This window comes from Dasypus novemcinctus, chromosome 20, assembly GCF_030445035.2.
Source record: "Dasypus novemcinctus isolate mDasNov1 chromosome 20, mDasNov1.1.hap2, whole genome shotgun sequence".
In the NCBI taxonomy this organism is placed as follows: Eukaryota; Metazoa; Chordata; class Mammalia; order Cingulata; family Dasypodidae; genus Dasypus; species Dasypus novemcinctus.
This window is the reverse complement of record NC_080692.1, coordinates 18,664,194-18,677,100: the sequence shown is the minus strand read 5'-3', so window position 1 is coordinate 18,677,100 and position 12,907 is coordinate 18,664,194. Positions and strand designations below refer to the sequence as shown.

At 40.0% G+C, this 12,907-nt stretch overlaps 1 protein-coding gene across 4 annotated transcripts in view; it reads left to right on the top strand.

Moving 5' to 3' along the window:
- ADIPOR2 (adiponectin receptor 2) overlaps nucleotides 1-12,907 on the top strand; it is a 105,478-nt gene that overhangs the window by 76,010 nt on the left and 16,561 nt on the right. For all 4 annotated transcript variants that reach the window (XM_004457664.5, XM_058282511.2, XM_004457662.3 and 1 more), the window contains exon 3: nucleotides 5,160-5,279. In XM_004457664.5, the coding sequence (XP_004457721.1) occupies nucleotides 5,160-5,279 (120 nt within the window). The remainder of the gene's footprint in view (nucleotides 1-5,159; nucleotides 5,280-12,907) is intronic.

Here is a 12,907-nt window from a genome sequence, read left to right as displayed (position 1 = left end):
CGTCATCTTGCTGCGTCAACTCTCTGTGTGTGCGGCGCCATACCTGGGCAGGCTGCGCTTTTGCGCTGGGCGGCTCTCCATACGGGGTGCACTCCTTGCATGTGGGGCTCCCCTACGTGGGTGGCACCCCTGTGTGGCATGGCACTCCATTCGCACATCAGCTCTGCACGTGGGCCAGCTCCACATGGGTCAAGGAGGTCTGGAGTTTGAACCGTGGACTTCCCATGTGGTAGACGGACACCCTATCCATTGGGCCAAGTCTGCTTCCTTTCCTGTCTATTATTGATTTTCAGTTTCATTTCCATTATAATCTGAGAAGGTGCTTTGTATAATTTGTCTTGTTTTATTTATTGAAAGCTGCATTGTGCCCTAATATGTGTTCTGTCCTGCAGAAAGATCCCTGGGCACTTAAGAAGAATGTATAACTTACTGAGTTTGGATGCAGTGTTTTGTATATGTCTGTTGGTCTAACTCGTTTATCATATTGTTAAGTTCTCTGTTTACTTCTTCAGTCTGGTAGCTATATATAATGATATGAGTAGAGTGTTTAAGTCTCTTAACAATTATTGCAGAGATGTCTGTGTTTCCCTTCAGTTTTGCAATAGTTTGTCTCGGGTATTTTGGGGCACCCTGGTTGGGTGTATAAGTATTTATGACTGTTTACATTCTTTTTTTTTTTTTTTTTAAGATTTATTTTTATTTATTTAATTCCCCTCCCCTCCCCTGGTTGTCTGTTTTCTGTGTCTTTTTGCTGCGTCTTGTTTCTTTGTCTGCCTCTGTTGTCGTCAGCGGCACAGTAAGTGTGGGCGGTGCCATTCCTCGGCAGGCTGCTCCCTCCTTCGCGCTGGGCGGCTCTCCTTATGGGTGCACTCCTTGCGCGTGGGGCTCCCCTACGCGGGGGACACCCCTGTGTGGCACGGCACTCCTTGCGCGCATCAGCACTGTGCATGGGCCAGCTCCACACGGGTCAAGGAGGCCTGGGGCTTGAACCGCGGACCTCCCATGTGGTAGACGGACGCCCTAACCACTGGGCCAAAGTCCGTTCCCTGTTTACATTCTTGGTGGATTGTCCCATTTATTAATATATAATGGCCTTCTGTATCTTTTATAACTCTCTTGCTTTTAAAGCCTTTTTTTCCCTGATATTGTTAATCCTTCTCTTTTTTGTTTACTATTTGTGCGGAGTATCTTTTCCAACCTTTCATTTTCATCTGGTTTGTGTCTCTGCATCTAAGATGAGTCTCTTTTTTTTTTTTTTTTTTTTTTTTTTTTTTTAAAGATTTATTTATTTATTTAATTTCCCCCCCTCCCCTGGTTGTCTGTTCTTGGTGTCTATTTGTTGCGTCTTGTTTCTTTGTCTGTTTTTTTGTTTCTTTGTCCGCTTCTGTTGTCGTCAGCGGCACGGGAAGTGTGGGCGGCGCCATTCCTGGGCAGGCTGCTCTTTCTTTTCACGCTGGGCGGCTTTCCTCACGGGCGCACTCCTTGCGCGTGGGGCTCCCCCACGCGGGGGACACCCTTGCGTGGCACGGCACTCCTTGCGCGCATCAGCACTGCGCATGGCCAGCTCCACACGGGTCAAGGAGGCCCGGGGTTTGAACCGCGGACCTCCCATATGGTAGACGGACGCCCTAACCACTGGGCCAAAGTCCGTTTCCCCTAAGATGAGTCTCTTGTAGGCAGCATATGGATGGCTCATGTTTTTTTAATCCATTCTGTCAGCCTGTATCTTTTGATTGGGGAGTTTAATGCCTTCACATTCAATGATATTACTTTATAAATGTACTGTTTTCTTCCACCATTTCATTCTTTGGTTTCATATGTCATACCAGATTTTTGTCTGTCATTTTACTCTGTTGTTTATCCTTTCTGCTATTCTTTCTTCTATACTCTCCTCCAAGCCTCTCTCTGCTGTCTTTTCTTTCAGGTTCTAAGGCTTCCTCTAATATTTCCTGCAAAGGTGGATTCTTTCTTGCAAACTTTCATAGTTTGTGAGTATTTCATATTCACCTTCATATTTGAAGGACATTTTTGCTGGCATAAAGAGTTCTTGGCTAGCAGTTTTTCTCTTTCAGTATCCTAATTGTATCATACCACTCGCCTCCATGGTTTCCGAAGAAAAGTCCACACTAAGTCTCACTGGGCATCCCTTGTTGGTGATGTTTTGTTTTTCCCTTGCTGCTCTGAGAATTTTCTCTTTGACATGACATTCTGAGTAGTATGTGTCTTGGAGTAGATCTATTTAGATTTGTTCTGATTGGGGTATGGTGTGCTTCTTGGACATATAAATTCATTTCTTTCGAAAGAGTTGGGAAATGTTCAGCTATTATTTCCTCAAATACTCTTTATGCCCCTTTTTCCTTCTCATCTCTTTCTGGAACTCCCATGACATATATATTGTTGTCTTTTGTGTTGTCATTCAACTCTCTGAGCCCCTGCTCAATGTTTTCTGTTCTTTTCTCTCTTTAATTTCAGCTGTTCTGTCTTCTATATCATGTATTCTTTCTCTTATCATTTTGAGTCTTCTGTTATATACCTCTAATGTGTTTTTGATCTCACCTATTGTGTCTTTCATTCCCTTGAGCTGTGTTACTTTTCCAGAAATTTAGATCCTTTTTTGCACTTGCTCAGTGTGTTCTTGATGTCATTTATCTCTTTAGACATATTGTCTTCCATATCATTAATTTGATTTTGAAAGTTTGTGTGCATCTTACTAATTAGCTCTCTCAAATCCTGTGTCTCTTTTGGGACTTTGATATATTCCTTTTCTTGGGCCATGTCTTCTATTTTTTTAGTATGGGTCATAATTTTTTTCTGATGTCTAGGCATCTGATTAGTATGTAGTTTACCCAGCTGCTCAATTTCTTTCTCTTTTGTAGGAATTTAGTGGCAGGAGGCTGTGTGTTACCACTGCTCTTTGATTCTTGGCTCAAACTGGATTGTTAGGAGTGTTCGTGCTGGTTGTTCAAAACTGGGCACTGGATGCAGTAATTGGGTCGCTTCCTAGGGAGTTGGGGAGGGAGACAGCAGAGGCTGGAAAAAGCCTCTCATTTTTAATTTTCTCATGCACTGCTTTGGTCTGCCAGCAGATGGCTCTCTTTGGCATCTACTCAATTCGGTGCCTATTTGGAGTATTTGTTGCAACAATGGATCAGTGTGATAGAGCTTGCTACCTGGACGCTAAGAGTCTTGTAATTTCAGACTTTCTCTGAGACAGTACTCTAGCCTTTTTTGGCAGCCCCTTCCCTTTTTCCTGCTAGGAAATATTTCCACTCCCCTCTGAATCTTGCACAATTGATCCTAGTTTGTAGAGGAGACTGGGAGGGTAGTATATCTTTAGTCACTTCCTGACTCCTAGGGCAAACAATGTCTTGACCCACCTGGCCTGGAAGGTCTCCTGGGACCCAGCAGACCAAATCCGTGAGTCAAAAGTTGAGTCACCCTTAGGCTGTGCTTCTCTCTCTCCCCTTTCCTGGGGTGGTATATCCCTGGAGCCCCCTTTGTCTGTAGCCACAGGCCCAGAGGCCCGAGAATTCTAAAGTGTCTTTAGTGTAGGGGAGGGTGTGGGCAGCAGCAGCATCTGCTGGTTTCAGCTCACAGTTCGGTAGTTGTGATTTTCCTCCTTTGTCCCTCTTCTCCTCTCCTCTCCTCTCTCCTCTGGGCTGGTTCAGCCTTCACCTGGTGTCCTAAACCCTAGATTTTTTTTTTTTTTCAAGGCTATTTCAGGCTGTCTTTAGCAATTTTTCTGGAGGAGAAGGGAGTCCCCTGTCTTTCTAGTCCGCCATCTTCCTGGAAGTCCAGAGCTTTAGGCTTTAAAGAGCTTGTTCCTGCCTAACTGAGCTGTTTTCCATCCTGCTTTGGTTTTTTTTCTTTTGCTTTTTTAAAGTATTTTATTGAGGTATAATTTACACAAACAACATTTTTATTGAGAGATAAGTTAAACACAGCAAAATAGCCAAATTTTAAATGTATTGCATTTCCTATAGGAATAGGGGAAATAAAATCATTCATTCTTGAGAATTTCCAAGTTTGATCTTAGAAACTTCAAATTTTGCTATTTTACCAGCATAGCCAGGACTCTAGGGGAATAGGAGAAATAGGGGGAAACTACCTGTGGGTAGTTTTTTTGTTTTGTTTTCAACTTCTTCTGCATTTTATGGCCTAAAACCTAATGGATCACTGCTAATATGAGTGATTTAGGCAGTGTCTTTGTTGAGCTTATAAGTAAATATGCCTTTGGCTAAAGCTTTGATCCTATTTACTCTTTTGTGGGGTGGGTAGGGGTTTAAAAGAGGATGCTATCGTATGACCTGTGACCACCATACAAATCGAGAACCAGATCATTTTCATCACTTCAGAAACTTTTCTCCTGCCCCTTTTTGCATAAAGTTCCATTGATACTAGACTTAGTATGTTCTTAGAATATCATCCTTTCTGAACTAATGTGAAACTTTATGTTAAATGGAGACAAGAATACTTACCTAATAAGGTAGCTGTAAGGATTAAGTTAGATGACCCATATAAAGTTCTTTCCTCTATAGTTGGCATATGCTAAGAATTTAGTCAGTGTTTTTTCTTTTGCTACCAGAGCATTTACCACATTGTATTGCAATTATTTATTTTATATGTTCCAGGTAGTAGAGTTCTTAGAGATTTTCCATTCAGTAATTGCCCAACTTTATATAATACTATTATGCAGTCTATGAAAATCATTTTGAAAACAAAAAACAGACCAGTAAAGCTACTCCAGCAATTTGCTACTGGAAGAAAAAAAAAAGTAGGAATGCTCTTGTAGTAGATATTTTGTCTGCTAGAGAAGAATTGGGTAACTATTGTTTGTCTTTTGAGTGTGTGTGCGCGTGTTTTACATAAGGTTTCATTATCTTATATAGTCCCCTGTTATGGTTTTTAGCTTTCCTTCTAGTAATATACATGACCTTCGACTTACCCTTTCAAACAGTTATACCCATACAGTAGTACTGTTTGTCTTTTAATATGCATAATTCTATAATAAAATGTCTTTATCCCATGTTGTTGATACTTATCTGAGGTCTTGTTTTGCTCTTAAGAGAATTTCATTCTAATTCTGCCAAGGAAAGTGTATTGATTGTTTCCTTTGGCTCCCTTCTCTGTCCCTGACTGTTTCTTTGCTTGTCTCGCAGAGCTCTGAGGAAGCCGAGTGCAGTGATGAAGCTTCTCAGGAAGATGAGGGGTTCATGGGCATGTCCCCTCTCTTACAAGCCCATCATGCCATGGAAAGAATGGAAGAGTTTGTCTGCAAGGTAAGATGGCAGTTTCTTGTCATTTCCATGCTGTATGTTTAGCCCTTCCCAAACTTTGAAAGAAAGCAGAAGGACCTTAGACTTTGGTGTACTTTGGAGATGATTTCTAGTGTAATGCACAGCCAGCTGAGGCTGCCTCAAGACTTTCAAGGCACAGTGCATTTCTTTGCTTACAGTTGCCCTGATAAAGTTTTGATAAAACTAAGATATCCAATTGGAAACAAGTCTTCCCTGGTAAAGGTTGACAGAATAAATACTTTGTTGGTAGTTTAAACAAGACAGGATGAAACAAAATTGGAGATGGTTTATGCTTGGACTTAGAAGATATTAAAATGCTATTTCTTAAATTCTTTGAATTTATTTTGTTGTTTGACTTCAGTGGCAAGTGTGCGGTTTTGTCTACGAATTTGTTGGGTAATCAGACCATTCTGTAGATAGAAATTGCCCAGTTTTCATGCACATCCAGTATTTTCAGTTCAGTTGACGTGTTTTCTGCTTCTAAGGTTTTTCTTCCAGTTTATTGTCTGATTTATCATCAGTAACTATTGTGGGAATAATTAATTTTTTGCTGAAATAGTGACTTAGAATTGAAGTTACTTGCTCAGAGAAAATAGAGACAGTGGTAAGTTTAAAGCCACGTGATTTATCTAACCTATGGTCTAAAGTTAGCATAAGTCAGTTTGTGTTTATGTGTATATAAATTCATTTATTGAACATTAATAGTAAACTCTTGATCATTTAGAGAAAAATTTTTGTTACATTTTGCTTTCTCATGGATTTTATGAAACCAAGACTTATATTTATGTGTGTGGTCTTTGATCCTGAAAAGTAAAATTAGATTTTCCTACATTCACAATGATGCTGGAAATAATTGGGACCAGCCGATTTTGGACCAAGGGATAAGAAGGGAACATAGACATTCCTTTTAGACAAGGGTGGTGACAGGGGTGGATGGGGTTGTATGTAAAAGTTTGTGGGTCTACGTAGAGCCCAGGAAATTTTGGTCAGTGTTTGAAAATTGTTGAAGAAAAAGCCAAGTGAAATAATAGATCCATTCCTAGTGATTACTCTCTCAGGAGAATTAGCACAAAGGAATATAAAAGAATTTTCTTTCTTCAAAAAGCATATTTAGTGTTAAGAAATCTCTTAAAGTCATATTTTCAGTGTTTGGGTCCTTAGGGATTTTCATTATTTTTAAATCAGTTGGGTCCCATAGTTGCCTTTTTTGCCTTCCCTTTCTGTACTAAGAGTAAAGAATAAAGCAAATAAAACGTTCAGTTTAACAGCTAATGAGAGAATAAGCAGGACATTTGTTCGCTGCAAACTGATTTACTGAAGAAGAATGAGTGCGTCACAAAGGTTATTACCATTCCCTTATCCCACAGCAGTTTGTGGGAGCAGATCGAAGCCATGCCCTGTGACACAGTGCCCTCCAGCATTGCTCTTCCCTGCTATGGCAGTGCAGCTGACTGTATTTGAAAAATTGCCATGTCAAGTGACACAAGGATTCTCTTTCTTGGATTGTAAGCAAGTAAACAGAGAACAGTTAAAAATGAGGTGTGCTGTGACCTTAATGATATACCTTCCCTTTTGGAAAATGATTTCTTACAGGAATAGGAAAAATAAAAATCATTTAGTCTTTAGAGTTTCCAAGTTTGATCTTGGTCTCTCTTCTTTACCAGCCTTCACATTTTGCTATTTTGCCAGCATGGCCAGGTCCATTGGGAAACAGAAAGTGTACTGTGGATAGATTGAAAAAAAAAAATTGTGCATTTTATGGTGAAAACAAACCCAATGGACTGCTGCTAAGATGATTTCTTTAGGCAGTGTCTTTGTTAAGCTTATAAATAAATATAACTTTACCGTGTTCTCTTTCATGGGATTCTAAAAGAAGCTGCCTGTTTGGGTTGGCCTTTAACTGGCCTGTGTATGACCTCAGATGAGAAGGAGGGTGCAGTGTCTCTTGTATATGTCACTAGTTGCAGTATAATCATGAAAATACAGCTCCTCATTTTTGGAGCATTTTCATTATTCCAATAATAATAATATTGAAAAACAAAAACCAACCAACCAAATAAATAAAACTCATCACCTCTCAGTCTGTGCTTCCCCTGATGTACGTAACTGCTATTCTGTTTCCTTCTCTTTAGTTTATTTGTATTTATATTTTGTAAAAAACAGTCTTATATTTGCAGTATCACCCATATTCTTATTTTATGTGAGGTTTTACTATGTTATACAGTCCCATGTATTTTTTAGCTTTCCTTCTAGTAATATAAATGTCCTTGGGCTTTCCCTTTCAACCGCTATCATACCCATACAATAGCTCTGCTAGTCATAAATAGTGTGATGTGCTCTCACCATTTCCATTCATTTACAGAGATTTACAAACCACCTTTTAACCAATTCTGCACAGATTAACCATCAACTTTCCGTTCTCTACTCTCATTCTATGGACAGGTGACCTATATTCTAATTATTAGTTCCATGAATTTACATAATATATTTCGTTCATAATAGCACAGTCATATATTATTTGTCCTTTTGTGTCTGACTTGCTTTATTCAGCTAATGTCTTCTAGTTTCATCCATGTCGTATATGCTTCACAGCTTCATTTTTTCTTAGCACTGCATAATATTCCACCGTGTATATACACCACAATTTATCCATTCATCAGTTGATGGACACCTGGGTTGTTTCCAGCTTTTGGCTATTGTGAAAATGCCACTATGAACATCATTGTACAGATGTCTATTCGTGTCACTGCTCTCAGTTCTTCTGGGTATATACCTAATAATGGTATTGCTGGGTCCCATGTCAAGTTTCATTCTTAGGACCTTCCAAACAGTTCTCCACAGTGCCTGTACCATTCTACATTCCTACCAACAGTGAATAAGCAGTTTTCTGACTTTTTAATAGTGACCAGTCTAATAGGTGTGAAATGGTATCTCATTGTAGTTTTGATTTGTATTTCCCTAATTGCTAGTCATGTTGAACTTTTTTTCATATGTTTCTTCACCATTTTTATTTTTTCTTTGGACAATTGTTTTTTCAAATCTTTTGCCCATTTTTAAATCAGATAATTTGTCTTTTTATTGTTGAAAAAAGTTGTATGATCACTTTATATATTATAAAGATACTAAACCTTCACTGGCTATGTGATTGCCAAATATTTTCTCCTATTGAGTCGACTGCCTTTTCACCCTTTGATAGAGTCCTTTGAGGTGGTCCCATTTATCTCTTTTTTCTTCTGTTGGCCATGCTTTGGGTTTAAGGTTTAAGAAACTTCTGCCTACCATGAGTTCTTGAAGATGTTTTCCTACATTTTCTTCTAGGAGTTTTATGGTTGCTGCTTTTATGTTTAGGTCCTTGATCCATTTTGAGTTAATTTTTGTATAAGATGTGAGATTGGGCTCCTCTTTCTTTCTTTTGGATATGGATATCCAGTTCTCCCAGCCTCGTTTGTTGAATAGACTGTTCTGGCTCAGCTGGGTGGGCTTAACAACCTTGTCAAAAATTACTTGACTGTAGGTGTGAGGGTCTATTTTTGAATTCTTGATTCTGTTCCATTTGTCAATCTGTCTGTCTATATGCCAATACCATGTTGTTTTTACCACTGTATCTAAGTAACGTTTTAAAGTCAGAAAGTGAGAGCCCTCTAACTTCTTTTTTTTTAAGATTTATTTATCTGCACGCCCCGCCCCATCCTTTTGTGCTCACTGTCTGCATTCCTGTGCATGCTCTGAGTCTGATCATCTTCTCCTTAGGAGGCACTGGGAACTGAACCTGGGACCTCCGATGTGGGAGAGAGGCACTCAGTTGCCTGAGCCACCTCAGCTGTCTGCTTTGTTGTGTCTCTCATTGTCTTTCCTCTTTGTGTCTCCTTGTTGCATCCTCTTCTTGTGTCAGCTTGCCACACTGCCCTTCCCACCAGCTATCGGTCTTGCTCATCTTCTCCAGGAGGCCCCAGAACTGAACCGGGGACTTCCCATGTGGTAGAGGGGAGCTCAGTTGCTTGAGCCACATCCGCTTCCCTCATACTTTCTTTTATAAAGACATTTTTGGCTTTTTGGGGCCTTTACCCTTCCAAATAAATTTGATTATTGATTTTTCCATTTCTGCATAAAAGACCATTGAGATTTTTATTGGGATTGCATTGAATCTGTAAATCAGTTTGGGTAGAATTAACATCTTAACAGTATTTAGTCTTCCAATCCATGAACACCGAATGTCATTCCACTTATTTAAATCTTCTTCAGTTTCTTTTAGCAATGTTTTGTAGTTTTCTGAATACAGGTTATGTCCCTAATTGCTAGTTATGTTTAAGAATCCTAGTCATTCCTAAATATTTGATTGTTTTAGTTGCTGTTAAAAATGGAATTTTTTTTTTCTGATTTCCTCTTCAGATTGAACAACAGTGTATAGAAATGCTGTGGATTTTTGCTTATTAATCTTGTACCTCACCGCTTTATTGAACTTGTCTATTCTAGTAGCTTTGTTGTGGATTTTTCAGGATTTTCTAGATATATCGTCAAGAGAATAGTGAAAGTTTTACTTCTTCCTTGTGCCTTTTATTTCTTTAGTGTAATTGCTCTAGCTAGAATTTTTTGTACAATATTAAATAATAATGGTGATAGTGGGCATCCTTGTCTTGCTCCTGATCTCAAATGGAAAGTTTTCAGTTTTTCACCGTTGAGTACAGTGCTAGCTGTAGGTTTTTCACATATGCACTTTACCATACTGAGAAAGCCTCCATCTATTCCTATCTTTTTGAGTGTTGTTTTTGTTTTTGTTTTTGTTTTTTTAAATCAAGAAAGGCGTGCCGCATTTTGTCAAACACCTTTTCTGCATAAATTGAGAGGATATGTGATTTTTCCTCTTCAGTTTTTCAATGTGGTTTATTATACTAATTGATTTTCTTGTGTTGAGCCGCCCTTGCATACCTGGGATAAAATCCACTTGATCATGGTGTATAATTCTTTTTATTATTATTTTTAAAGACTTATTTATTTCTCTCTCCCTACCACCTTGCTGTTTTGCACTTGCTCTGTCTGTTCGTTGTTTTTGTTTATTTAGGAGGAACTGGGAACCAAATCCAGGACCTCCAATGTGGGAGAAAGGTACCTAATTGCTTAAGCCACCTCTGTTCCCTAATTTGTTGTGTCTCGTTATGTTTTTCCTCTTGTATCTCATGTTGCATCATCTTACCGTGTCAGCTCGTCGCACCTCCCCGTCATTCCAGCTCACTATCCTGCTTGTCCTCTTTAGGAGGCACCAGGAACTTCTGCTCCCTGCTTTGTTGTATCTCATTATGTTTTTCTTCTTGTGCCTCGTTACGTCATCTTGTGTCAGCTTGCTGCACCTGCCCATTGTGCCCGCTCGCTGTCTTCTTTAGGAGGCACTGGGAACTGAACCACAGACCTCCCATATGGTAGGTGAGAGCCCAATTGCTTGTGCCACATCTGCTTCCCAAGTGTATAATTCTTTTTTTTTTCCTCCCTCCACTTCCCTCGCCCTGCTGTTTTTGCTTTCTCTGTCCATTTGCTGTATGATCTTCTGTATCTATGTCTCTTTTTGTCTTTTTCTAGGATTCACTGGGATTAGATTCTGGGGACCTCTCGTATGGAGAGAGGTTCCTCGTCAATTGTGCCATCTCAGTTCCTGATCTCTGCTGTGCTTCACCTTGACTCTCCTCTTCCTCTTTCTTTTGTTGCATCATCATCTTGCTGCATGACTCACTTGCATGGGCACTGGCTTACTGCGCGGGCACTTGGCTTGCTGCGCAGGCACACTTTCTCTTCTTCTTTTTCACCAGGAAGCCTCAGGGATCAAATCTGGGTCCTCCCATATGGTAGGTTGGAGGCCTTATCACTTGAGCCACATCCGCTTCCCCAAGTGTATAATTCTTTTATTTATTTATTTTTTTTAAAAAGATTGTATTTTATTTATTTCTCTCCCCTTCCCCTCCCTCCCCTGCCCCAGTTGTCTGTTCTCTGTGTCCATTTGCTGCATGTTCCTTTTGACCGCTTCTGTTGTTGTAAGTGGCATGGGAATCTGTGTTTCTTTTTGTTGTGTCATCTTGCTGTGTCAACTCTCTCTGTGTGCAGCGCCATTCCTGGGCAGGCTGCACTTTCTTTCGTGGTGGGCGGCTCTCCTTAACGGGGCGCACTTCTTGTGCGTGGGGCTCCCCTACGCAGGGGCCACCCCTGCGTGGCACGGCACTCCTTGCGCGCATCAGCACTGCGCATGGGCCGGCTCCACATGGGTCCAGGAGGCCCCTGGTTTGAACTGCAGACCACCCATGTGATAGACGGATGCCCTATCCACTGGGCCAAGTCCGCTTCCCTGTATAATTCTTTTAATGAGTATTTTGCATGTATTTTGTTGAGGATTTTTGTGTCTATATTTATTAGAGATACTGGTCTTCAATTTTCTTTTTTTGTAGAATCTTTATGTGTTTTTGGTGTTAGGATGATGTTCGCGTCATAGAATGAGTTTGGTAGTGTTCTTTCCTGTTCAGTGTTTTGGAAGAGCTTGAGCAAGATTGGAAAAGAGCTTGAGCAAGATTGGTAGAATTCACCTGTGAAGCCACCTGGTCCCAGGCTTTTCATTTTTAGGAGGGTTTTGATGACTGTTTCAGTCTCTTCACTTGTGATTGGTTTGTTGAGGTCTTCTGTTTCTTCTTGGGTCAGTGTAGATAGTTCATGTGTTTCTAGGAATTTGTCTAGTTTTTTGGCATACAGTTAACTGTTCATAGTATCCTCTTAAGATCTCTTATTTCTGTGGGATCAGTGGTAATGTCTCCCCTCTTATTACTGATTTTATTTATTTGTGTCTTCTCTCCTTTTTTCTTTGTTAGTCTAGCTAAGGGCTTGTCAATTTTGTTGATTTTCTCAAAGAATCAACTTCTGGTTTCATTGATTCCATTGTTTTCTTGTTCTCTATTTCATTCATTTCTGCTCTGAGCGTTACTCTTTCTTTCCTTCAGCTCGGTTTGGGATTAGTTCGCTTTTCTTTTTCTATGTCCTCTAGGTGTGCAGTTAGATCTTTAATTTTAGCTTTTTTTTAAAAAAATGTAAGCAATGAAGGCTGTAAATTTCCCTCTCAGCTCCGCCTTTGCAGTGCCCCGTAGGTTTGTTGTTGTTTTTTTAGCAATTTGCGGTTGCCTTTATTTTTTTAAAAATTATTTTATTCATTTATGCCTCTCCCTCCTTCCCCCCGTTGTTTGTGCTCATTGCCTGCTTGTTGTGTGCTTTTTTTTTTGAGACACTGGGAACTGAACCTGGGACCTCCCATGTGGGAATGAGGTGCCCAATTACTTGAGCCACCTCCATTCCCTGTTTGTTGTGTCTGTCATTGTCTTGTGTCATCTTGTTTTGTCAGCTCAGTCTTGATCATCTTCTTTAGAAGGCACAGGAACCAAACCGGGACCTCCCATGCAGTAGACAGGTGCACAACTGCTCAAGCCACATCCTCTTCCCTGTCTCATAGGTTTTGATATGTTGTCTTCTCATTTTCATTTGTCTCAAGATATTTGCTGCATTCTCTTGCAATTTTTTCTTTGACCCATTGGTTTTTTAAGAATGTGTTTAATTTCCATATATTTATGAATTTTCCCTTTTTTCTG